Source organism: Raphanus sativus, chromosome 8, assembly GCF_000801105.2.
Source record: "Raphanus sativus cultivar WK10039 chromosome 8, ASM80110v3, whole genome shotgun sequence".
NCBI classification, from domain to species: Eukaryota; Viridiplantae; Streptophyta; class Magnoliopsida; order Brassicales; family Brassicaceae; genus Raphanus; species Raphanus sativus.
In genome coordinates, this window is record NC_079518.1 from 13816168 (window position 1) to 13841268 (window position 25101).

The window sequence follows — 25101 nt, forward strand, 5'->3', positions numbered from 1 at the left end:
ATATTCTTTAAACTTCTCCACAACCTTGATGTCGTTTCCACACACAATCAAATCGACAACATATATGAGTACTCGAAGCTCAACTCATCCTTTCACAAAAACAAACAGCGAGTAATCTGCACACGACTGTTTACACCCATACTTCTTTAGTGCGTCTGTTAGCTTGGAGAACCAGCACCTTGGAGCCTGCTTTAGTCCATACACAGCCTTGTGTAGCTTGCAAACTTTCTTAGGATCAGACGCCTGAAAGCCTTGTGGTAATTTCATGTAGACTTCCTCCTTGAATTCACCATGCAAGAAGGCATTGTGCACATCCATTTGATGCACAACCCATCCTTTTCCTGCAATCACACGCAACAAACTTCTAACAGTGGTCATCTTTGCAACTGGTGCAAAAGTCTCTTTGAGTCTCTCCCTTTCACTTGCTTGTTGTCCAAGGCTACAAGTCTCGACTTTGGCCTCTCCATTGTTCCATCAACATTGTATTTATATTTATATATCCACATGTTCCCAATTGCTTTCTTCCCTGGTGGTAAATCCACCACACTGAAAGTCCGTTTTCCTCAAACGCCACTATCTCCTTTTTCATCGACTGACGCCAAATCTCAAACTGCATCGCCTCTTTGTAACTCCGAGGTTCTCTTCCACTCGTTACAGCCGCCAAAAAAGCCTTATGTTCTGAAGAAAAACATCATCATCAGATATGTAATTTGCAAGAGGGTAAAGTGTATTACTTGGAGCGCTCGACGAGGACTCTGATTGAGAAATAGGAGCAGCGAGATCGTGATGGGGTTTCTTCAGATAGCGAGCATTGTAGCTCACATAGTCACGCAGCTTAACCGAAGGAACCTTTTCTCTGCATCCACTTCCCAATTCTGCTACCATCTCAGTCTCTCCTACTGCCTTTTCTTCTCCACTTACTGTTGTCTCACTGTTACTACTCTGTTTTTCTTTTGAAATAGAGTCTACGACAGAAACTTCTGCAGAAGCTTCCTCTACTGACACTTCTTTACTCGAAACTTCCTTAGTCTGCAACGAGTCATCCTCTTCTTGTGTTGCACTCCCCCTGTCACCTGCTGGAACATTTAAAATCCAGTCATCATCAGGTGATCCTGTCATCTCCTTTTCCTTCACCAACTCGATGTTATTTTCAGTGTAAGGAAATACACTTTCGTGAAAACTGACGTCTCTAGAAACAATAAACTCATTTGTGTCCAAATCATAGACTCTCCGAGCCTTCTTCCCAAAGGGATATCCTACAAAAATACATCTTCTGCTTCTTTCACCCAGCTTGTCTTTGTTCCTATCTCTTCTATGCACATAGCATAGTGAACCAAAAACCCGCAGTGAATCATAAGAAGGCTTAGAACCAAACAACTTCTCATACGGTGTTCTTCCTTTCAAGACTCGCGATGGGGTCATATTTATTACATGTGTTGCAGCTGTCACTGCCTCCCCCAAAACTTCACAGGTAACCTCGACTGAAACAACAGCGCCCTAGCCACATTCAAGATGTGTCTATGCTTCCTCTCTACTCTTCCGTTTTGCTGTGGAGTATCGACACAAGACGTTTGATGCACGATCCCTTTGTCTTGGAAGAACTCAGATAAGCACATGAATTCTGTGCCATTATCACTTCTCACCGTCTGCACCGAGTTCCCAAACTGAGTCTCCGCTATGCACAAAACCGCTGGATCACCTTTTTTACTTCGGACTTGGCAAGCAAAAGATGCGTCCAGACAGCTCTAGTAAAATCATCCACAATTGTTAAAAAAAATACACTGCACCACATGAAGCAGGTACTATATACGGACCCCAAACATCAATATGAATAATCTGAAAACTCTTGCTTGTTTTATTAATACTGTCACCAAAAACATCTTTTGTTTGCTTTGCTCTAAAACACACGTCACAAGGACTAGAACAAGCTTTATTCATAACACCAGAAAGCTCATGCTTAGAATTAAAAACACCAGATGACGGATGCCCAAGTCGTCGATGCCACAGAAGTTGATTACTCTCGCCATCAGCCCTGCTAGCTCGTGCTACCCTGACATACTTAAAGAAGTAAACCCCACCACGTTCTTCACCGGCTCCAATCAGAGTCTTCGAAGAACGGTCCTGCCAAATACAAATTGTATCTGTGAATAACGCGAAACAGTTACTATGTTTCAAAAGCTTTGATACAGAGATCAAAGTGCAATCTAAATTCGGGACAAAGAGCACGTCTTTAAGAGAAATATGATCAGTAAGTATCAAATCTCCCATCTGCACCGATGTTGAAGTTCCTCCATCAGCGAACCCAACAACACAAGGTGGAGTTTTCCTCACGTTAACCAACTGGCCTGCATCGCCTGTCATATGATGTGATGCCCCAGAATCTATAATCACATCACCAAGATTCTTACCAGAAAGCTTCTCAGACTGAGAGCTTGATTTCCCGTCGTTTATGATTTGTGTGATGGCTTTCCATTGCTCAGGAGTAAGATCAGAACTTCCACCACCGTAAGCATTTGAGTTCGCTGCATGTGCTGTGTGCGCAGCACCACGTCCTCCTCCTCTTGCATTTGAGCCACCACGTCCTCTGCTCGAACCTCTACCACGTCTATCATTCATCCATTCAGGGAACCCAATAATCTGCCAACAAGTGTTTTCTCATGGCTTATCTTTCCGCAGTTGGAACACACTCGATCCCTTCCTCTGTTTCCATAACTGTTACTACCGCTTTGATCTCGTGTGTCCCTAGCGTCCTTCTGCACAGGTGCTTCCTGACGAGCTGCAAACCCCACGGCTTCTTGAGTAGCTACTTCTCTAGCCTTTGCTGAATTCAACCGAGCTTCCTCTCTAATCACCTTAGCATATACCTTCCCCAGATCTGCTAACTCGTCAGCCTCAATGATAGCAGTCACCACATTACCGAATCTAGACTCATCCAATCCCATAATGAATTGATGAACCCTCTCATCCTCTCTCTCCTTCTCATATACTGCAGCCGCTGAACAAGAACATGCTGGAGGTGGTCGGTATGTCTGAAGTTCTTCCCACATCACAGCTAGACGACCATAATAGTCTATCACAGCTTGTCCATTCTGCCTACACGAGGCCAACTGTTCCATCAATTGATGAATCCTCACCTTGTTACCAACTTCGAACCTTTTCTTCAGATTATCCCCAATTTGTGAGCATCTGTAATAAAGGTAACCGTAGATCTCACTTTAGGCTCGATGGATGATCTAATCCACCCAACTATCATCGAATTAACACTGAGCCACGCCTCCAAGTCAGAGATATCTTCAGTCGGTTTCGCTAGGGTTCCGTCAATGAACCCTGATTTCTTCTTAGCCTGAAGCGCATTGAACATCTCCATCGCCCACTCGTTGTAATTGTCTCCCTTCAGTTGAACAGATGTAATCAACGCTCCCGGATTATCGGAGATGAACAACGAGTATGGCGATATCGCCACCTTTCCACTTGGTTGCGCCACCGTTATATTCTTCCCATCGTCACTGTCTCCCATCGCGAAGCTAGAATTCTTTAAAAAAATTCCTTGAACAATCACTTTTAAGATCGATGCTCTGATACCATGTAAATCAAATAATGTAAAAGGTGTATCTCATTCATATGTTCTTTCATGTACATATATACTACAATGTAATCACCGACTCTAGATAGATAACTCCTAATATAACAATACATCATTATCTTCTCCTTAAGTATATCTTATCTTAAGTCATCATTATCCACCTCCTATAGAAGGCCAAACAATTACTTGTCAGAAAGGCTATTAGTGGCAAGCACATACTTTTCCCTATGTTTCATTGGTAATCTGCAAAAGAGGATCAAAAGTTGGAACTTTTAGAATCTGTACACGGTTATACTGGCAAATGGCAATGGTCTTAACATTTATTGAACGCTTGTCAACATTTCAGCTCAAGCTGGCTTTGGAAGATCTCTGAATCCATGCGTAACCCTTATACCAAGACAAATCCCAAGGTACTTGCATCGTAGCCTTGAGAAACAAGAGGTCAGGCTGCTGGTCATTGTTCACAAGATAGACAGAGACTTAAAAACTTGTGATATGTTCTGCATGAGTGTGAGAGTATGGATTCAGCATACGAGAGCTTATCAGGGAAAGCACTGTAACAAATGCACAAGTTAAAGTTAAATTAAGTTCAAAAAATGTAAAGCAATCAACGAGCTCAAATGGAAAGGCAGGAGATAGATCAGAGGACAGCAAGGGATGCCATAAAGCTAACTTCAATGGAACACCAAAATACCAAATTTGATGTAATATCATTTCCAATGACACATTAAAAATGACACCCTTCCACCAATTTTGGTGTAAAGTAAATAGTGTTACACCAAATTTGGTGTAATAATATTCATCGTACAAATTTATTATTTATTATTAATCAGTTCAAATTTGTTTCAGTTAGTATTATTAATCAGTTCAATTTGTAATTAAACATAAATGTAATATATTGTTTATATTTTAAAATTATTTTACATAGTTAAATATCTTTTATTTTATTTTCAAGTTAAAAATCACTAAGTTATTATTATCATTTTTATGTTGTAAAAAATAAAATATCATAGAACTTTTATTTTTATTTTATTTTGAAATAAAAAATCACTAAATGATTATTATCATTTATATTATTTTAAGATATTGATTCTAATTTTTTATTTAAGTCATATTTAATATTATTAAATTCACTAAACTTTAAAATAAATTTTTATTTTTTATTTTAATATAGTTAAGCCTTTATTACTAACTAATACAAATTTTATTAAAATAAATATATTATTTTGTTATGTGCTTTTCATAATTAATGTTTTTAATTTTAATATAGTATTTATATAAAATAAATACATGTATAATATTGTTAAACTTTTTTTTGACAACTAATATTGTTAAACTAAAAAATATAAATGTAAATAAATCTTATAAAGATAGTTTTTTTGTTAAGTATATATGATATTTTGAAATTTCATTATTTCATAAAGATAGTTTTTTTTGGAAAGAAAAGATTATATTTCAAAATCCGTAGTTGTTCTGGTTGTTGTCATATATTCGATGTTGTCATTCGGGATCTATCTAAGAGCAAGAGGGTAGTATGGTTTTCGGTTGGACCGTGTGCAGTGGCGGAACTAGGTCTAGATTTTATAGGGGTCACAACTAGGTTTATTATAGTCAAAAGGGTCATGTATGTGTTTTGAACTCGTGACACAGGGGTCAAAAAGAAGGGTTTGAACCACTACACCACAACAATTACATTATACAGAGGCCTAAAAACTAAATTTTATAAATTTCATAGGGGTCATATGACCCCCCTCTCTTCAAGGTGGCTCCGCCACTGACCGTGTGGAGCCTTGATCCAAGACTGAGATGAACGAGTTGAAAGGTGTTGTGTAAAATAGTCAAGTAAATGGTATAGTAGATGAAGATCAGAGACAGCAGATACGTCATACGTTACCTTCACATCCCTTGCTTTTTCGCACTTGATGTATCGCAGTATCGATGACCTCATGATCAAATCATCGTAACTACTGTTGTTATTATAGATGCATGATGTGTTGCACGCCATATATAAATGCGTAATGATTTACTTAAACATATTATATAGATATCATCAAAGAGACAGAGACATTAGACAATAATATTTTTACAAGTTTAACTATATAGGAAAAAACTGCAAACGCCCACTACAAGTTTTTTTTTCCCGAACGAGTCATTTTCTATTAACAGTATGTAAAATATTGCAGTTTACCTTAATAACAACTTTTCCATTAAACCCACTCGTTAGGAGTCGGATGATACATGGTTTTCTACAATAATCTTAAAATTGTGGATTTGAATCTGTTGTCCTTAGATTACTTTAATGTGTAATCAGGCAATAAAGATATCTAATTTTCCATTGCGAACAACCAGGTCTGACCAACAACCGAGTCTGACCGATATCGGTGATCAGACCTCTCAAAATTAGTCGGGGTAATAGTCCGCAGAATATTCCGGGTGAAAAAAAAACAACTTCTCCACTGACAATTTAATAATACAAGTTTGAATAGGATGACTATGTAATAAAGAACAAAAAAGAAAGAGAGAGTAACCGTGTTTGGTGGGGCTCCATGATTATTGGTTATACATACTACGTTTCCTGCTCTTACAGAAGCCTTTCTTTTTGTGGGCTATTGGCATCTCTAGAAAGAAAGGAACGACAATTCGTTTTTTTCCATCGCATCAGCATCTTCTTTTTTTCTTTCTTTTTTGCCCTTTTTACTTAGTTTGAAAACGCTAGAAGCAGAAGAAAAGGTTGTAAAAGGATTTGTTTAATTGTTTCCATCGGTTGGTTTCCATATCTTTTTTACTTTTTTTAAACATTCATATCTCTCTTTTTTTTCGTCAAAAAAAATATATTAAAGAAGGCCCAAAGACCGATCTGCTTACAAACTACCAAAAACAAAAGCCCACACAGACTAACGGGCTACTCATACAAATTAAAATAAAAACCAGGCCTCAAGCCCATTAAAAGCAACCAGGTCCCACTGCTCGACCGACACCTTAGGAGGCGAGACCACGTGTTGCCATCCTCTCTACGGCCTGGACACGCGTCACTTGATCCCTCCCTTCAATGTCGCCGCTGCAGATCTTCACCGGAGGACACGGCCAAATCCCACCAACCGTCGCAAACCTCGGTGTCAAACACCAGCTTTCTCGCTTCACACCTCGACACATAGAGAAACCGCATCACCATCGCCTTTGATTTTGAATCAGAACACCGGAGAGCTTCATCGGGTCTCACCCGAGATCTCGACCCGAGGCATCGCGGACTACAGCTTCACCATCACCGCTTCATCAACCGGAGAGCATCCATCGATAACTCGAGATCTCCTCCCTATCCGAAGCCAAATACACCCACCGAACCTCCAAAGGACCTTACCGGGCCAAAGAAACCACCGTATAAAGACAACCCTAAAGCTGACCGTTCTCCTTTGACGGAAAGGAGCAACGACGGAGCCGCTAAACCGACCGCCCACCGAGAAAAAAGTGCGGCGACGGAAACTAAAATTTACACAAAACCTCAAAAGAAAGGACGACTGAGAGCAATTAGGAAGAGATGCCGGACTGACGGACGGTGACTGCGAAAGCTCACTCCATCGGCCGGAAAAGCTTTTTTCTCTCTCGAGTGTTTCTCTCTCTAAATTATCTCTCCACTAACCGACCACGAACCATGTTCAAAAACACTCATATCTCTCTCTATACGTTCTTTTTCAACACTCACATTTCTCTTTCTTTACAGAAATACATTGGGTCTGATTGAAAAGCACTTTTGGTGATAATATTTTTCTTTTTCATTTTAACTTATATTTTGCCAATTAGGTGAAAACGTCTTTTATCCTTTTTACTCCCAATACTGTTTGGTAAGAGATATGCATCTATCTCACTTTATTAGACCATGTTTATCCGGGTATATTGGACAGCATCTTGAGGAAAGAGAGAGGGAGGGAGCCCCACCAAATTGTCAAAACCCAAGCTAAAGGTCGTCTGAGGAAGAAACGTAATCTGTTGAGTTTTTTTTTGAATGTGGGCCCCACTGAAAGGTGGCGGCCCACAATTAGTTTATATTTTTTTTTTTTTTACAAAATCAAATAAAAGGAAAAAGTAAAAAAAAAAGAAAAAAAAGAAAAAAAACCTCCATCTGAGATTCAGCGATAAACATGCTCTTACCTCACTGCTGTTGAAGTAAAAACAAATTACACTTGACTTTTATTATTTCTTGTGTTTATTACTCTACTAATTTTCCTCCTATTTATTCCAATTAACCAATCACACTTATTATTAACTTAAACAAAACAAAATTGATCCAAAAAATTTTAAAAGGGAAAAAATGTGTCAGAGAGTGAGAGGAGATTGGGATGTTCCAGGAACTCCCTTGATTCCCTCGACCTTTTTCCTACGTATTGCGTGTGATGTGACGCAAACGCGTTCTCTTTTGCCCTTCGCATTAGTCTGTTTTTACTATTTTGCCATCACACATCCGTACAAAGTACAAAATCCGTTCGATCTGAATAATAATCTTAAAAATTTTCTTAGAAGTTGTGTAAAAATATTTAAAGAGATGTAACAAAAGTCCGCCTATTAAATATTACTAGTACGTAGGAGACGAATATGTATATTTACAAGACAAGTGAGTAGAAAAGCCATTGCCAATCTCAGTTAGAGTGGCGAAAAGAATCAATGGAGTTGTTGTAGTACACACTTTATTCTCTATGGGCCAATGTCAACTATAAACCTAGATTTTTCTTTTTTTCTATAAACCTAGATTTGATGTACATTATATTTTGTTTCTCTTTTTTGGAAAGCTTGTTTCTCCCTTTTGCTTGCATTGTTGGTTACTCTTCATCCTTGTGATTTGTTTTTGTTTTTATTTTTCTTTTTGGTTTTAATATGCTTATGAAGATTCTCAAGGATTTTCTTATGCAAAACTTTTGCATACATCTAGCCTCTAACCGTCCATACCATAGTTTATGGGTTTTAAACTTTTAATGTCCGCTCTTTCGGCATGTGAGTTTTATCTTACGTAACGGATATAATGTAAATTTTAAAAAATTCAAAAGATTTATTTACTTACGTTACAATCACCACGTGCTTTTATGTATTGTATAGAAGACGACACCGAAAATTATTTTTCTAATAATTATATATCTTTCTATTATTTCAGATTAATCATACTTAATTCTAGATTTTATGGACAAATATCTAGAAACCACATTTTAATAACAGAAATAATTAAATAATTTTGGTAAAACATTTTCATGTACACAGGTAGTCGGGATGTCACAACATCTTTTGGAAGATCTCTGAACTTCTTATTTTATATTTTTTGATTAATTTAGGGGTATTTCAAACTTATAAAAGGGTCCATATTAATCTTTAAAAAATAATAAGCGCATGATTGAACTCTTTTTCTGGATATTTAATGAGATTTATGGCCACAGAGGGTCAAGCTTTTAACATAGTTTTTTTTCCTTACGTACTCGCTCACATCGTTTTGAGAAGATGATGTTTTTCAGGTACTGCCTTGTATAAACACTAGAAGACAGACTCTTCTCTCTTCCAGTGGATGAAAGCTACTCGGATAGTGAAACAGCCATCTTGCAATGTAGTAGCTAGAGTCAAGGTTTCACTCTGGCGATGTTGCTTTCTTCCTTAGGCAGTTTCATATCAGTTTGTAGTAGTCAGTTTAGGTAAATCTGGTTAACTTCGGTTTAGAGCTTATGCTTGTATCAATTTTTTTTAAATCCTGCATATATATATATAAGAAAAAAGTCATCATACATTTTAAATTAATAAGATCAGCTTCATATTTTTGCTATTTTCTTATCAACCATGAAACATACTGTATTAGAAATTTATAAATTTAGTAATTTACAATGGCAAAAGTGACAAAGAGTAATAAAAAAAAGGAAAAAAGTTTCCTAGCTATACGACGTTTACGCTAATATGGTGGAAACCATCCGATGTATTAGAATGTGTCAGTAACTACACGAAATTTATGTTAATACATGCCACATGTACGAAGTTTATGTTAATATGGTGCCAACATCACAGTCGGGTTAAATTGATCTAAATTTAACTTAATGGAATCAATCCGTAATTTATTAAGTTTAATAATTTAATAATTTTTCCAAAAAACTGATTTATTAAGATTAATAAATCTAATTGATTTTATTAATGAACTTAATAAACTTAAGAAATTCCTAAACTTAATGATTTATTAAATTTAATAAATTAATTAAAATTAATTAAAATTAATAATTTACTAAACTTAACAAAGTTAATAAATTTATAAATCTTACTAAAATTATTAATCTTATTACACCTATTAATAAAATTAATAAACTTTATAATTTATGAAAATAAATATATAAATTTAATTATTAAATGATTAAACTTATTAAAAATATTAATAAAATTATTAAACTTAAATAAATTAATAAAATTAACAGTTTATTAAATTAAATAAATTTAATAAACATAATTTTTAAAAAAAAAAAAATAATTTATAAAACTTAATCAAATTAATAATCTTAATAAACTTAATTATTTATTAAAATTATTAAACTTATTAAACATAATAAATTTATTAAACTTAATAAAATAATAAACTTAATAATTTATTAAACATAATAAATTAATTAAACTTCATAAATTTATTAAAACTAATAAATTTAGAAACATAATAAACTTTATGATTTATTGAACTTAATAAAATTTTAAAACTTAACTTAATAAACTTAATAACTTATTAAAATATATAAATTTATTGGTTTTTTAATTTTAAGTTTAATAAGTGTAATAGTTTTAATAAGTTTACAAAATTATTAAATTTATAAAATTAGTAAATTATTAATTTTAATTAATTTATTAAATTCAATAAATTATTAAGTTTATTAAGTTCATTAATAAAATCAATTAGGTTTATTAATCTTTTTTTTGCTAAGAAAGGTTTATTAATTTTAATAAATCAGTTTTTTGAAAAATTATTAAATTTATTAAATTTAATAAACTACGGATTGACCTCATTAACTTAAATTTAGATTAATTTAACCCGACTGTGATGTTGGCATCATATTAACATAAACTTCGTATATGTGGCATGTATTAACATAAATTTCGTGTAATTATTAACACATTTTAATACATCGGATGGTTTCTACCATATTAGTGTAAACTTCGTGCAGCGTGAAAACTTTTTTCCAAAAAAGACAATGGTTAGTGGCTTAGTGCTAATACTGCCGTCCAAAAGTCAATGGTCAGAGTGGCATTTTAAGTGAATAAAAGGAATAAAAGGGACATTTAATAGGGTCCAAGCGTGTCATGACATTTTACACTTTTTATATCCTCTCCATCCTCAACAACAAGCTTTGATTCTTGAGTATGCAATCAAACCTTCTTCTTCTCTCTGTTCCCTTCCAGTAATCTCCAACACCAATCGCTTCAGGTTCTCTCCTTAAGATTAGCTTTCGTGATAATCTATGGCACTACTACTCCCTTTCTCCTTTATTTGTCATGTTAACACTTTTCAATTCCATTTACTCTTCTTTTTTTCCCTTATATTGAACTGTGTTCTTCTTATATAATTCAACTCTGTTTCAGGCCTCTTATATGTTTTTGAATCCCAGCTTTCATGTGCCTTTAGTTGTTGGGTTTGAAGGATATGAGATTATACCTCAGTAGCCAAAATCAATTTGTCTATGTCCTATCTTGTGTTGATTTAGAATTACATAAATGTATAAAAATCATGACTTTTTTAACCCTCTCAAATTTAATCTTTTCAGTCCAATAGTTGAATCCCTGATTTCAGGGTTTGACTCTGAACTGATTTGGTTTCTGGGATAAAAGTTTCTATCTTTGGTAATAGAAATCTTAAGGCAGTACCAAAAAAACCCATTTTGTATTCTTGAAAGATGTTAGATCTGTTTTTGTGATGACCCCTATGATCTGATGGGGTTTGCAAAATGGGTTTTGAGTACATTCTTGTCGCATACGTCTTAGAAATAAACTGTTCACTAGAACTAGACTCTTTGCTTCTATTTAAAGTTGCCTCACTTGTCCTTCTATTCCTTTTCCATGTAGACAGGTCGGTTCAGTCAAAGACGATTCACTAGAGGGTTATAATGCAAACATCTCAGAAACATCACACTGCAGCTGGACTTCACATGCTGTATCCTCAACCACACTGTTCACCTCAGTTTCAAATGATAGACAACAACAACAACAATGGCTCATCCAAAGAAAGCTTCTTCACCCTCGAATCATCCGGTCCTCTTCCTTCCTATGACTCCCCTTCCGTGAGCATCACATCTGCCCGGACTCCGTTCTCTCCTCACTCATGCATCTCTGATCCGCATCCTTCCCCTGAAAACGTCTACGGATCTCCCTTGAGCGCAGCGTCTTCCTACGTCTACGACGAAGCCGGGATCAAGAGCAAGATCCGTGAGCTTGAGGACTCCCTGCTCAGCGGTGACCCCAAAGTCGAAGAATACTCAGGCTTCAGCCCAGCTGCTGGGAAGTCATGGAACTGGGATGAGCTCTTGGCCTTGACTCCGCAGTTAGACTTGAAAGAAGTGCTAATGGAGGGGGCCCGGGCGGTCTCTGACGGTGATTTCGCTACAGCCTGTGGCTTCATCGACGTCCTGGAACAGATGGTGTCGGTCTCAGGGACTCCGGTCCAAAGGCTAGGTGCTTACATGGCGGAAGGGCTTAGAGCGAGGCTCGAAGGCTCTGGAGGGAATATATACAGAGCCTTGAAGTGCAATGAACCGACGGGAAGGGAGCTCATGTCTTACATGGGAGTTCTCTACGAGATCTGCCCTTACTGGAAGTTCGCGTACACGGCATCAAACGCTGCTATCTTGGAAGCAACGGCAGGTGATAGCAAAATCCACGTCATCGATTTCCAGATCGCGCAGGGGTCACAGTACATGTTCCTCATCCACGAGCTCGCGAAACGTCCAGGTGGCGCGCCGTTGCTGCGCGTCACGGGGGTGGATGATTCGCAGTCCAGGTATGCACGCGGGGGAGGGCTCGGTTTGGTAGGTGAGAAGCTAGCGAAGATGGCAGAGTCTTGCGGTGTGCCGTTTGAGTTTCACGATGCGGTCATGTCCGGGTGCAAGGTCCACAGGGAGCACTTAGGTGTGGAGCCTGGGTTTGCAGTAGTTGTGAACTTCCCTTACGTGTTGCACCACATGCCTGACGAGAGCGTGAGCGTGGAGAATCACAGAGACAGGCTGCTACACCTGATCAAGAGCCTCGGGCCACCGAGGCTCGTGACGCTGGTGGAGCAGGAATCCAACACCAACACGTCGCCTTTCCTGTCGCGGTTCGCGGAGACGCTTGATTATTACACGGCGATGTTCGAGTCGATAGACGCGGCGAGGCCGAGGGATGATAGGCAGAGGATCAGCGCGGAGCAGCAGTGTGTGGCGAGGGACATAGTGAACATGATTGCGTGCGAGGAGAGGGAGAGAGTTGAGAGGCACGAGGTGCTTGGGAAGTGGAGGGTGAGGATGATGATGGCTGGGTTCGTGGGATGGCCTGTTAGCAGATCCGCGGCGTTTGCAGCGAGTGAGATGCTTAAAGGTTACGACAAGAACTACAAACTAGGAGGGAGTGAAGGAGCGCTGTATCTGTTCTGGAAGAGGAGACCAATGGCTACATGTTCCGCTTGGAAACCAAACCCAAATCAGATTGTGTAGGACACATGGTGGTTGAACTGAGAGTGGATGAAGAAGAGTACACAACAGACACATCTCACACCTGTAAATTTTTGAGGATGTGAAATGATGTTTTCAGCTGTAGCATAAACTATAAAGTCAACTAGTTAAATACTATATATTTGTATACAAAGCAAACCTGGTAATTGTTTTTTTTCTCCTGTAAATTTGCTGTTGTGTTGCTGTTGTTGTGGGCGTGGGTGCTACTACTACTAGTGAAGTAGTGAGAACTACAATATAACCAAAGCATTACTTAATCTTCTGGACCAAAAGGTTTGATTCAGACCAATATTTACAGGTCAGGTTGTGGTTCCGTCTGATAAGTGATAATAAGCCTTAAAAGAAGTTCACCAACCAACCCACAAAACCAGGGGTTGCACAAAGTACAGGCTTTGCCTTTTTACTTCTCAATATAATAATAACAATTTATAAGTATTGCAAACTGTTGTTTGGATAATGCTATTTTCATTGTTTCATCTAATGAGTTAGTAACCAAACCAGAAGATGAGGCAAAGAAGGGAAGAGTCCCATTTTATTTGAAAATCTTTGTTTTATTCAAAGAGAGATATTGAATGAATGACTTCCACTTATACAACCTTTGTTTTGTGCAATATTTTGCAGTTAAGCTATTTAATTAGGCAACACATTTTCACCCTTTTGCTGCCAGTCTTCCAAGTTTCAACTGTTCCACCCTTTTGTTGTCACTTGGATAATATATAAATCATTCAAAAATTATCATAATTGTTATCTGTTGTTACCTATAACTGATCTTTATCCCTATGATTAGTGATAAATACTTGAAGGTTTCTTATTTTAGAATTGAAGGATTTGGTGTCTTAAAATAGAAGAACGGCGCAAAACATGGTGACCCTCTGGTCCACTATTTGGAAGACAAAAGATCCACAGGATCAACATCAAACCCTCTCTGTCTGCTTCATTACCTAAAACAAGACAAAACATATGGCGAAGACCAGAGCGGATGCTCCGGTGGGAGAGATTGACACTCGTCCTCCCTTCCAATCCGTTAGAGACGCCGTTAGTTTATTCCGTCAAGTTAGCTTCTCTAAGCAACAACAACAACAACCGCGTCTCTCCTCCTCCTCCTCATCTCAGGTATGTATATTCTTAACTTCTCTCTCATTACCATTTGTGCATTTCTTTGAAACACTTTTCTTTCTTTATTTTTTTTTAAAAGGATGCAACGGAGGTGTCTGAGAAAGAGACGCAGCTTCTGTTAGCAGAACAAGAAATGAACAGAGTCCAGCTCTGTCTCGATACCTCTGTCAAAGCCAAAGCAAAAGCTCTCTCTGATCTCGACTCTGCTCAACGAAACGCCTCTGATCTGAGGGCTAAACTAGAAGCCACAAAACAATCCAAAAACTCTGCCATCTTAACCAAACACAAAATGAACCACCGGTTAGAGCAGCTTCAATCTCAAAACCAAGAAACAGAGATCGCCAGAGAGAGCTACATTTTAGCCGCCGCAGAGCTACTCGTGGCGAGGCAAAAGATGGCGGAGATAGAACAAGAGTTCAGCATTTCCGTGGAAGAGAAGCTAGCAGAGCTTCAAAGGGCAGAGGAAGCAGAGTGCGCATCGACGGTTAACTCCCAAAAGATCAGAGACATGACACGTGAGATATCCGAGATGCGTGACGCTGCTGAGAGGTTGAAGTCAGGTGCTGATAGGATGAAAGAGGAAGAGGAAAAGATCAACGAGGAGAGAGTGGACATGGGAGAAACTTACGGGGATATGAAACGAGAGGCAGAGCAGAGGCTGGAGGATCTGAGACGAGGTTGTGACACTGAGCTGAGGAAAGATATAGATGAGCTTATAGAGATATCTGCGGCGAACGAGCTTTTAAAAGAGGAGATCAAACTTGCTAGGGAGCTCAAAGAGGCCAAGAACGGGATGGATGAGGTTTTTCATGAAGAAAGATCATACAAAAGCTTGGTGGGGTCTCTCACGGTGGAGTTGGATGGTGTGCAGAGAGAGAACAGAGATCTGAAGGAAAAGGAAAAAGAGAGAGAAGTAGAATGGGTTGAAGCGAGTCGTAAGATCGACCAAATCATGCGTGAAGCAGAGAGGAGAAGACAAGAAGCGGAAGAGGTGAGGATGCACGTCGATGAACTGAGGAGAGAAACAGAAGGAAGGCGTAGAGTGATGTGTGAAGCAGTGAAGCAGCTGGAGATAGTTGGAAGAGCCGTGGCGAAGGCGAAAACGGCGGAGAAGAGAGCTGTGGAAGATATGAGAGTGCTTACTGATAAGAAGGAGAGTTTGACTCACGATGAGCCTGATAAGAAGATTAGAATATCATTGAAAGAGTACGAGGAGTTGAGAGGGAAGCATGAAGAGTCAGAGAGAATGGTTGAGTACAAGGCCAAAACGGTTGCTGCTCAGCTTGAAGAGATCAACGAGAGCAGAGTAGAAGGGGAGGTGATGTTGGAGGAGAAGATGAAAGAGATGGAAGAGGTAGAGTTGGCTATTGATGATGCGTTGAGAAACGCAGAGATTGCAGAGGAAGCACACTGCATCGTTGATGCTGAACTTAGAAAATGGAAGCCGCAAGAGTTGTAGTAGATGTTATTGATGTTTAGGTGATTAGAGTACTAGAATATGTCCATATATGTGTTTTGGGATAAACTGATAATTACTTAGAGTTGTTCATTAGTGCATTAACACTGTAACAAGACTTGAAAGATAGATTTTCAAGGGCATCTCTGTGTTTCTTCACGTTAGAATGTGGAACTGGACATTATACCATAATGGAGAACCAAATGCATACATGATACAACCGTCATTTCTCAGTTAATTGTTTTTTTTTGTCATCTGTTCATTTCTCACTTTCAGATTCCATTTTGCATAGTTTGAACGTAAACATTTAGAAAAGGTTTAAATGGGATTTAAACCATTACATCACAACTAACATCTAAACTTGATATAGCTAATTTTTTTAAAAGTATTATTTAGCACATAACAATTGTTTATGGGACTTAAATTGGTCCTAGTTTTTTTTTTTTTTTTTTTTTTTTTGTAAACTAAATTGGTCCTAGTTGTGTAACATTAAAATCATATATATCCACAAAACACTGCAGAAACTGGTCTCTTAAAGTGAAAATAATACGTTTATATTGGTGTAGCTCTCTTTTTCTTTGTTCTCAAATTTAACAACGATTTGTGTATTATTTATGTATAACGGAAGTTTAATTAGCGGTAAAAATTACAAAACTTTGATCTATTATAGTGTGAGAGTTTTAAACCTTACCCATTGAAGGTAATGTCTTGTTTGCAGAGATTGCAGAGGAAGCACATTGCATCGTCGATGCTGAACTTAGAAAATGGAAACCATAAGAGTTGTAGCAGATGCTATTGATATTTAAATATTTAGAGAACTACTAGAATATGTCCATATACGTTTTTGTGGATAAACTGATAATTACCCAGAGTTATTCATAAGTGCATTGACACTGGAACAGAGACTCGAAAGATAGATTTTCAAGGGCATCTCTGTTTTCTTGATTTCAGAATGTGAAACTAGACACTATACCATAGTGGAGAACCAAATGTATACATGATACAATTGTCATTTCTCAGTTAACTGTTTTTTTTTTCTTAAATTGCGAACTGTAAGATATGCTAACACAAGTAACCAAAAGAAATAGAACACGATCTATATGTTATTTGCAAAATATATTTTTTTTGCTTTTGAGCTCTGCCGTTAATGGTTAATGTCATTTATACCTTATTTTTATCATTGTCCGGAAATTCGCTAGGTACAACGCGTGTAGCTGACGAGGGCCTAGCGAGTTATCAAAAAGACGGAAATACATCGGGGAGTACTCGGAAATTTTTTATAGGGTTGTAATTCTCAATAATGTATATATCTTAGATTTGTGGATTCCAAAGCTTGGGCTTATTTGCTAAATAAGCGAGAAATGGAAATTAATTACATTTTAGGAGAAAGAGTAAAGAAAGATAGGAAGAGAAAGTAAAATAGAAAGTGGGATTTTGGTTAGTTAGTGAATTATAGTTTTTTTTTGTTATAGACCTAATTTCCCTTATAATTGTGATGCTTTATAGTTTTTCATTTATTTTGTTTTGTAAATTACAAAAAGACCTATGTCATCACCTTCTTCCTTCTTTATTCGGTCCTGCAACTAAAGTTTTTTTTTAACTAATTGCAACTAATTTGCATTCATAGTTTCTTATTTTATTATTTCTTTCGTTTTTAATTGCTTTTCTTGGTTCGTATACTATAATGACATCAGATTCATAAATATAAACAATTTTCAGAGGTCTTTTAGGTTTCCAAAAACAGCATTACGCGGCCGCATAGTCTCATACTACGTTCTCGGTGGTCAAAACACAGGATAACGTGGAATGCATCCGAACGCCACAGTGCGATTAACGATTTTGTGGACGATTACTTTGAAACTCGTCCGCTTTTTAGAACATGGATTTTATATACAATTTATTATATATTTAAAAATGAATTTTATACTAATAATATTATTATTAGATTTATATTAGATAATTGATTATAAATTAATATAATAAACTGTCAAAAACATGTATATTATGTTATTATCTGGAAATGATATTTTTCCATATAAAGGTAAAAAAAATTAAGATATATGATCATTTATAGTTAAATACTAATAAAGAAAAAATATTTGTATAAATATACTTTCTATAATATTTCTAATATGTGAGTATTTTTTTAAAATTACAACACAATAGTAACATATATATTTTGATGAAAAATAATTTCATATATAAATAATTTGATGTTTGATTTAAACTTTCTGAGAACATAAATAATAACTTATCATATTGGTTTTTGGATTAATAAGATATACACTAAAAAGTATTTGTAAGAAGATTATATCCGCATGTGCAAGCAAAACACTATGTATTTATATCTAGAAAGTAAACATATATGCACTATTATGTTTCCAAATTTTAAGATATTATATATCAATCAAATGAACTCCATATTTATTAGTTTGGAAAAAAACATATATGCAAGTTATACTTAGTTACTTTTATATATTGTAAAATTAAGAAAATATTGTGAAAGTAAACATATATGCACTATTATGTTTCCAAACTAACGGTTCATATGTTTATTCATCCAAGAAGCACTCTTGATGTGGAGAAGCTCTAGATACTCTCCTCCAGGAAGAACATCTTCTCCAGCAAGAGTATCTCCAGCAAACACATAAACAATATTTATACTGATAAGAAGAGAATAGAAAAGATATTGTATTGAGATGTGTCCACATAATCTCGCAACTGAAATCATCATGTTTCATTAATATTTGGACCCATTCTTCTAGTTGTATATTATATCACAAATAGAAATGTACAAGCATTGCCCACTTCATATTCTCAAGGCCATGAACATTAATTATCGGCTTTGGTGAGCATGATCGTGAGGAGATGTTGAGGCTTAAACGTGAAGCGAGGTTGAGGAAGATTGCAACTAAGCAGTTGGTTGTACCGATGACTCACTTGGAGAGAAGTCAAAGAAATGAAGAATGATAAACTAAATAAATGAACTATCAGTTTATTGTGTGTTCAAAAAGTGGTTTATAAAACAGTTAAAAGAGTGTTTAAATGTTTTTTTTGCAACAACCATTTTAATTCTCTTTTTTTTAATACTTGGAATTCAAAATGTGCTTACAACAATAAGCCTAACCATCTAGTAATAAGAAAAACTAAAAAAACACCAGTAGGTATTATATATCAATTTTATACAAATGTCAGAAAATATTAATTCAAAGATCAAGAGGAGAAACGTGAGACTGCGAGACACCATGCAAGAATAATGGAATTGCTTTTCAACATCTCTTTTGTGATGGGTCTCACCTACGACTCAAATGGCAATAGCTAGCCCAACCAAGTACGATCTTGCTTGTTACATACGACTGATGCTCATAGCAAACCAAGATACATCATCCTACACTCAAAATGATGAGAGATCACCTCTTTATCACGAAAAACCCATGCCTTCATAATCCGACAAGCAAAGACCAATTGATGATCTTCATAAAACCATTTTAACTCTCTCTCTCTCTCTGCAACTGCAAATTTTTAAGCACTTAGTTGTTCTAATCTATAGTTTGTAACAACAAAACTCTCAACATGAGATAGAAAAATTCATTTATTTATTATTTCTATATTTATTTTTAAAGGTGCACTACACTATTCACTTATAATATGATTGCACCAAATTACCAATTACAATTTCTATGAACCCACATCATGATCAACTTGAGCTCACTGCATTATGCACTAATGAAAATTCCAATTCTACAAATCTGAGTTCTTAAAAGATAACTGCATAAAGCATCAACACAACCAATTCACCATTTTACGTGCATCTTATTTTAAACTGCGAAGCTGCTTTCCTTCGGAGTTTTTTTTTTTGCTTTTGAGGCTTCGACCACTCGCAGCTCCTAGTCAACCCTCAAAATTCTTCTCTCTTTTTTATTTATTTCTGGTGAAGAGACTGCATGATGTCTTTTATTCAAAATAACGTCACGCAGTGCGATTACTAAATTCGGAAACGCTATAAAGTTTGTATCGAGCGGTAATACAGGTTGATGCTTCGTTGGATTTGCTGGAACTTAACCATTCCATTCCATTCCCGGTCTGTGTAGAGAAGAAAGAGATTCTGTACAGTTCTCGTCATCATCGTGATCTTAGGTGTTATTCGATTCGCTTTCGATTTCTTCAGCTCAATCCAATGTCTTACGCTTATCTCTTCAAGTATATCATCATCGGCGATACTGGTAACTCCTTTTGTTTCAATCCATTGAGAGATGAATCAGATCATTGTGACCTACCTATTCATGATTGATCTGAATGTATTTTCATTAGGGGAATTGATAGGGTGATTTATTGATTGATTTGTGTATTGTTGATTCTGATGATGATGATGATGATTTCAGGAGTAGGGAAGTCATGCCTTCTGCTTCAGTTCACAGACAAGAGGTTTCAGCCGGTTCATGATCTCACCATCGGTGTTGAGTTTGGGGCTAGGATGATCACCATTGACAACAAGCCCCTCAAACTCCAGATCTGGGACACCGTCTCTCTCTCTTTCTCCTTGATTCATTTACTCTCATTTTCTTAAAACTTGAAAAGAAAATTTAAAGCTTTTTATCCTTTTATGGGCTATGGCAGGCGGGTCAAGAATCCTTTAGGTCTATTACAAGGTCCTATTATAGAGGTGCTGCAGGGGCATTGCTTGTCTACGATATCACGAGGTAAAGTCATGGCCTTTTTTTTTTTATGTTCTTATCATTAACTGACTCGATTGTGAAAGCAGTTTTGTTAGTCTAGTAGCAACTAAAAGTTGAGCATAATCTTGAAATACATAACATAAGCACTTCATCTGTATCTGTGGAAGTTATCATAGCTTTTTTATAAGGGGGACCTTTAACACCTAAAGATATATGAACTAGATTTTGTATTTGTGTAATGAGTAACCGTTTCACAGTTGAGACTAAAAATATTGTTCGGTTTGCAGGAGGGAGACATTTAACCACCTAGCCAGCTGGCTAGAGGATGCAAGGCAGCATGCTAACGCAAATATGACCATTATGCTCATCGGGAATAAGTGTGATCTTTCCAGCAGAAGGGCAGTCACCACAGAGGAAGGCGAGCAGTTTGCAAGGGAGCACGGTCTTATTTTCATGGAGGCCTCTGCCAAGACTGCTCAGAACGTCGAGGAGGTAAACAAAACCCCCCCACCCATGCATACCAATGCTGATATTTTTAGGATTAAATGTTGAGCATTTTGTAACCCACATGCTTTCTCTACTGTCCCCTTACTTTGAGAAGATTAGGTCGGTTGTAATTGTAACATATAATACCAGAATTAAGATTTAAGAGGGTGCGAGCAAGCATAACTCTTTGCACACCAGTAGAAATAATAATCATGATTTGTTGTGCTTTTAAAATTTTGATAGGCATTCATTAAGACAGCGGCAACAATATACAAGAAGATACAAGATGGTGTGTTTGATGTGTCAAATGAGTCATATGGAATAAAAGTTGGATATGGAGGAATCCCTGGGCCATCAGCTGGTAAAGACGGATCCACACCACAAGGCGGTTGCTGCGGCTAATATGTTAAATGGGTGTTTATATCATCATCATGTAAAAAAAATAATCACATAATGATGTAACAAAAAATTCTCCGATTCAAAAAATCCACGTGATGTTCGATTTGGTGGTGAATCTTGGAACTAATTTCTGATTTTTATCTAAAAAGATGTGTGTTTGCGTATCTAAGGATATGATTAGGGAGGGAAATGTAGTTCATTTGCAATCGATACAGTAGTACAGATGTGATTGGGCTCCATGTTGTACATGACAAGATGCAGAGAAGATGTATACAACAAATATATTAGAGTATTTTCTTGAGCTTATGTTTGTTAAGGTTGCGAAGAACGATGTCTTCCATGGTTTACTCGCTTTATGATGCAAAGCCGGAATCTTTTGCTGAAAGCCTCCAATCTTTCTCGTTTAGGCTTTTTTGCATCTGTTTCAACTCCTTTCTTCATTTTCTTCTCCTTCCTCTCCTCTTTTTCTTCTTCTTCTTCTTCTTCTTGTCTAGTGGATTCTATTGGCAACTCTTGTGTGTTTCCAACATCAGATTTCTCAACCTGGAAGGGCATAGATCAGAAACTAAATCCAAACATCAAACTGTTTTGTATATACAAGATTCAAAGAGCATTAACCTGATCACCACCATGGTCGACGGTCAAGCTCTCATCTTCTTCAGAACCTCCTAGTGAAGAGCATCTTCCCCAGCTTTCCCTGTTAGAGCTTGTGAATGAACATCCTTCTTCAAACTGATCAATAGGCATCCCCTGCCAAATAACAACAATCAAAAACATATATTGTCACCACAGCTCATAAAGGCCAACACAGAGCTCCAGTTACCTCAGGTTCATCAATGTTGTGATCATTGTCTTCTTCTACAAGCACGTCATCCTGTTTCATTAACAATTTTGATTTAATCAAAAAGAAAACAATCCCAGTAACAGAAAATAAAAAAAATTCATGTGAAGAGATGTAAGTATACAGTATTCATAATGGGCATGGCTTCTGAAAGGAGCTCATTTGTTGGCTTTGTGGTTAGAGAGGCAGGAGGTGCAGAAGAAGAAGAAGAACTCGCAACATCAATACATGCCGAACTAAGACCAGAGATGATCTCATACAGAAAATTCTGGCAGTACAAAAGAAACAAAACCAAGCAGTTAGATTCTTGTGCACTATGTTTCACCATGCTAACTGTACTGGAGACTAATCCATAGAAGTGTAGACATATAAACAGACATGATATTTGGATTAGTTGATCCAGTGGAGTGCCAGATTACCTCGTCCAAACCAGCAGCGCTATAACTTTCAAGTTTAGATGAGCATGCTGAAGGAACTTGAGGCGGGCGTAGAACATTGTAGAAGAATATTAACACTGAATCATAGTAAAACTGCGGCCGTGAAGAGTTGTGATCACCATCAAACTTAATGATGTTTTTGTCTCCCTGCATTGTTGTCACCAATAAGATTTGCTACAATACAATTAAAAACAACACTTACATAAATACAAAAAAAAAGATGGCAATTTTGTTCTAACCGCATAGCACTTGAGAATGTGGTCAGAGTGATGAGGTTGAATGAATTTGTCTCCACTTGCGTGCCCAAATAAAGCTGGAATAAATGTCTTTGGTGAAACCTGGGCGAACAAAAATCGAAAAGTTCATGCTAGATTACTTGGAGCAAGTGTCTAATTAAGAATACAGGGAGAGAGGTAACTACATAATACCTTGAGACAATTGAGATCCATGATATTGAACTTTGCCTTTTTCTGAATCACTCGCCGCATGTACTGCACAGCCACTTTAACCTGATTGATAAAGATGAGATTTAAGTTTCACTGCAAGCATAAGAGAATGTCTACAGTATGCTATATTGGACTCTTGTAGCCATGTGAAGATATAAGCTATGACTTGGGAAAAAAAAGAGAGCATACTGTGAATTTCGGAAGTCGGATCTTGTAGACATCCACTAGTTCCATCATGAGATCAAATAAATTTGAGAATGCACTGTCTAAGACCATTCCAGCAATTGAAGGATCTTCTGCTCCATAAAGAAGGCTGCACATTGTATTAACCACTTTGTTAAATTATGAAGGAGAATGTGGAGACTTGACACACATTCCCAGATCATAGACATTAAGAAAGCTGCTTGAGACAATAAGAGCTAGTTCAAGAAGTAACCTGGTAACTGCTCCCATAGATCGTCCCCAAAGTCCAATACGAGACACATGATTGCTGTTTCTTAGGTAAGATACAACAGTCTTGAGATCATCTTTCTAGCTTAAGTTTAACAAGCAAAAAGGTTAGTGTTAAGACAAGGTTATGAAAAGTAGTAAGTAAAGACAAGGAAAACACACCTCATGCCAGCCAAGGCTAACATAATCACCATCAGATAAGCCAGAACCGGAGAAGTCAAGTGTGAAAACAGTAATGTTAGATGGAAGAAGAACCATAGCTGCCTCATTTGCATCTGCCCTACATCCACTGATCAAAGAAAAATGAATTAAAGTTCTTATTATTTCCCAAGAAGAGGAGTGCAGAAGTCTTTAGTAATGTACCTGTTACCATGGCAGTATATAACACAAGGAAGAGGAGGAGTATTCTCCAAAGAAGATGAAGGAATGTAGTGACTGCAACGCAAGGTGTGACCCCTTGAATTTGTAAGCTACTTCAGAGAAAAACACAAGACCTGTAAGATTAGCCACAAGTTGGAAACCACTAACTGAAGAGGACAGTAACTGGTTTTGCACATCATACTTGCCTCCAAGTCTTGTCTTTTACACTTTGTGCCACCGATGCTAAAGTCCTTCTCCCACAAATACTGATCAGGATCATACTCAGCCCTGTCAAAGTCCCCATCCAACAGCTATCAATCAGTTGAATGATGCAAGAAGAAAGGTTGAGACTTTAGAGAAGCAACAAAAAGGTACCTGGGAGGACGAATAACAAAGTTGATGAACTGATCAATCATCTTGAGTCCTCCAAGTACCAATGAACTCATGAGCTACACTGCATCCTACACCTTGTTCTCTACAGACATTGAGTAAAACCTCTAAGAGACTATACACGTGGCATCGAAAGTATCATGCTTTGGAGAAACCCATTTCCCATATAAGCTCCGAGATGCTCAGATCCCAAAAGACAAGAAGAAAGTTGACAGCTTTTTGCTGAAAAGCAAGTAAGACCACCCAAAAGTTACCTACTACTACGGTAGCTGGAAGGGATTAAAAAGAAAAAAAAAAGAAAGCTTTATAAAGGGAATAATAATGACATAAGAGACAGATCTTGAAATGAGTCAACACTTGAAAAAACCGAGATTGGTGAGAGGGACAAACTATTCAAAGGCCGCGGCTTTTAGAGTTGGGGAAATGAAAAAGGTAAGGGATCAGGTTTCAGATCTCGAGATGTTGTTAGTTACTCGAGAAAGTTAAGTAACCAGGAAACGGTGTTTATTTGGAGAGTCGAACACGGGTCCTTTAGGTAACCTCTTTGGTGGTTCAGAGTGAGTTTGATGCTCCTTTTCGTCTCCAGCTCATCATAATTGATTAGATGGACCACCTGTAAAGCTTAGATTTATGTAGGGAAAAGTCGTCGTGAGGTTACTGTTTCCTTTCCTCTCCAGCTCATTAAGTGACAATGATGCATGGATAATATCTCTTACTCTGTAAATGTTAATCAAATTAAGAAACTATCTAATTTTTTTTTAAC

The 25101-nt window shown here is 37.1% G+C and overlaps 5 protein-coding genes across 8 annotated transcripts; 3 read left to right on the forward strand and 2 right to left on the reverse strand.

The window, feature by feature from the left end:
* Positions 1–1445: 1445 nt before the first annotated feature.
* Positions 1446–3517, reverse strand: LOC130498986 (uncharacterized). Its single transcript, XM_056992862.1, has 5 exons — positions 3243–3517; positions 2688–3186; positions 2188–2637; positions 2050–2121; positions 1446–1745 (listed from the first exon to the last, which is right to left on the reverse strand). Exons 1-5 carry the CDS (start codon positions 3515–3517, stop codon positions 1446–1448), a joined length of 1596 nt encoding a protein of 531 aa, XP_056848842.1.
* A 7357-nt stretch (positions 3518–10874) lies between these two features.
* On the forward strand, positions 10875–13468 carry LOC108822562 (scarecrow-like protein 13). 2 transcript variants are annotated; one of them, XM_018595676.2, is made up of 2 exons: positions 10875–11006; positions 11642–13468. In XM_018595676.2, the coding sequence occupies exon 2, from the start codon at positions 11683–11685 to the stop codon at positions 13261–13263; it is 1581 nt and encodes a 526-aa protein (XP_018451178.1). In that variant the 5' UTR covers positions 10875–11006; positions 11642–11682; the 3' UTR covers positions 13264–13468. The 2 variants fall into 2 exon arrangements, with proteins under 2 accessions (XP_018451178.1, XP_018451179.1); XM_018595677.2 differs by having other exon boundaries at positions 10883–11006; positions 11646–13468.
* A 210-nt stretch (positions 13469–13678) lies between these two features.
* On the forward strand, positions 13679–16191 carry LOC108822563 (putative WEB family protein At4g17210). Its single transcript, XM_056992637.1, has 2 exons — positions 13679–14394; positions 14477–16191. Exons 1-2 carry the CDS (start codon positions 14242–14244, stop codon positions 15854–15856), a joined length of 1533 nt encoding a protein of 510 aa, XP_056848617.1. The 5' UTR covers positions 13679–14241; the 3' UTR covers positions 15857–16191.
* A 3735-nt stretch (positions 16192–19926) lies between these two features.
* Positions 19927–21575, forward strand: LOC108821263 (ras-related protein RABB1c-like). Its single transcript, XM_018594310.2, has 5 exons — positions 19927–20076; positions 20236–20375; positions 20471–20553; positions 20817–21021; positions 21259–21575. The coding sequence occupies exons 1-5, from the start codon at positions 20031–20033 to the stop codon at positions 21415–21417; spliced, it is 633 nt and encodes a 210-aa protein (XP_018449812.1). The 5' UTR covers positions 19927–20030; the 3' UTR covers positions 21418–21575.
* A 1-nt stretch (position 21576) lies between these two features.
* Positions 21577–24941, reverse strand: LOC130498660 (uncharacterized). Of its 3 annotated transcripts, none has more exons than XM_056992206.1 (13): positions 24324–24941; positions 24155–24236; positions 23952–24058; positions 23751–23877; positions 23575–23669; positions 23328–23451; positions 23121–23201; positions 22932–23030; positions 22675–22839; positions 22380–22523; positions 22238–22288; positions 22033–22164; positions 21577–21957 (listed from the first exon to the last, which is right to left on the reverse strand). In XM_056992206.1, exons 1-13 carry the CDS (start codon positions 24392–24394, stop codon positions 21727–21729), a joined length of 1509 nt encoding a protein of 502 aa, XP_056848186.1. In that variant the 5' UTR covers positions 24395–24941; the 3' UTR covers positions 21577–21726. The 3 variants fall into 3 exon arrangements, with proteins under 3 accessions (XP_056848186.1, XP_056848187.1, XP_056848188.1); XM_056992207.1 differs by having other exon boundaries at positions 24151–24236; XM_056992208.1 differs by lacking the exon at positions 24324–24941 and having other exon boundaries at positions 23952–24061; positions 24151–24237.
* Between the last annotated feature and the right edge of the window lie 160 nt (positions 24942–25101).

Coding starts and splice junctions, on each gene's coding strand:
- LOC108822563 (XM_056992637.1), top strand. CDS start 14,242: ATGGCGAAGACCAGAGCGGATGCTCCGGTGGGAGAGATTGACACTCGT. Junction 14,395..14,476: donor CCTCCTCCTCCTCATCTCAG/GTATGTATATTC, acceptor TTTTTTTAAAAG/GATGCAACGGAGGTGTCTGA.
- LOC130498986 (XM_056992862.1), bottom strand. CDS start 3,517: ATGGGAGACAGTGACGATGGGAAGAATATAACGGTGGCGCAACCAAGT. Junction 3,187..3,242: donor GTTAATTCGATGATAGTTGG/GTGGATTAGATC, acceptor CCTTTATTACAG/ATGCTCACAAATTGGGGATA. Junction 1,746..2,049: donor ACTTCTTTAAGTATGTCAGG/GTAGCACGAGCT, acceptor TGATTTTACTAG/AGCTGTCTGGACGCATCTTT.
- LOC108822562 (XM_018595676.2), top strand. CDS start 11,683: ATGCAAACATCTCAGAAACATCACACTGCAGCTGGACTTCACATGCTG.
- LOC130498660 (XM_056992206.1), bottom strand. CDS start 24,394: ATGAGTTCATTGGTACTTGGAGGACTCAAGATGATTGATCAGTTCATC. Junction 23,452..23,574: donor TCTATGGGAGCAGTTACCAG/GTTACTTCTTGA, acceptor TACAATGTGCAG/CCTTCTTTATGGAGCAGAAG. Junction 21,958..22,032: donor TCGACCATGGTGGTGATCAG/GTTAATGCTCTT, acceptor ATGCCCTTCCAG/GTTGAGAAATCTGATGTTGG.
- LOC108821263 (XM_018594310.2), top strand. CDS start 20,031: ATGTCTTACGCTTATCTCTTCAAGTATATCATCATCGGCGATACTG. Junction 20,376..20,470: donor AACTCCAGATCTGGGACACC/GTCTCTCTCTCT, acceptor GGGCTATGGCAG/GCGGGTCAAGAATCCTTTAG. Junction 21,022..21,258: donor CTGCTCAGAACGTCGAGGAG/GTAAACAAAACC, acceptor AAATTTTGATAG/GCATTCATTAAGACAGCGGC.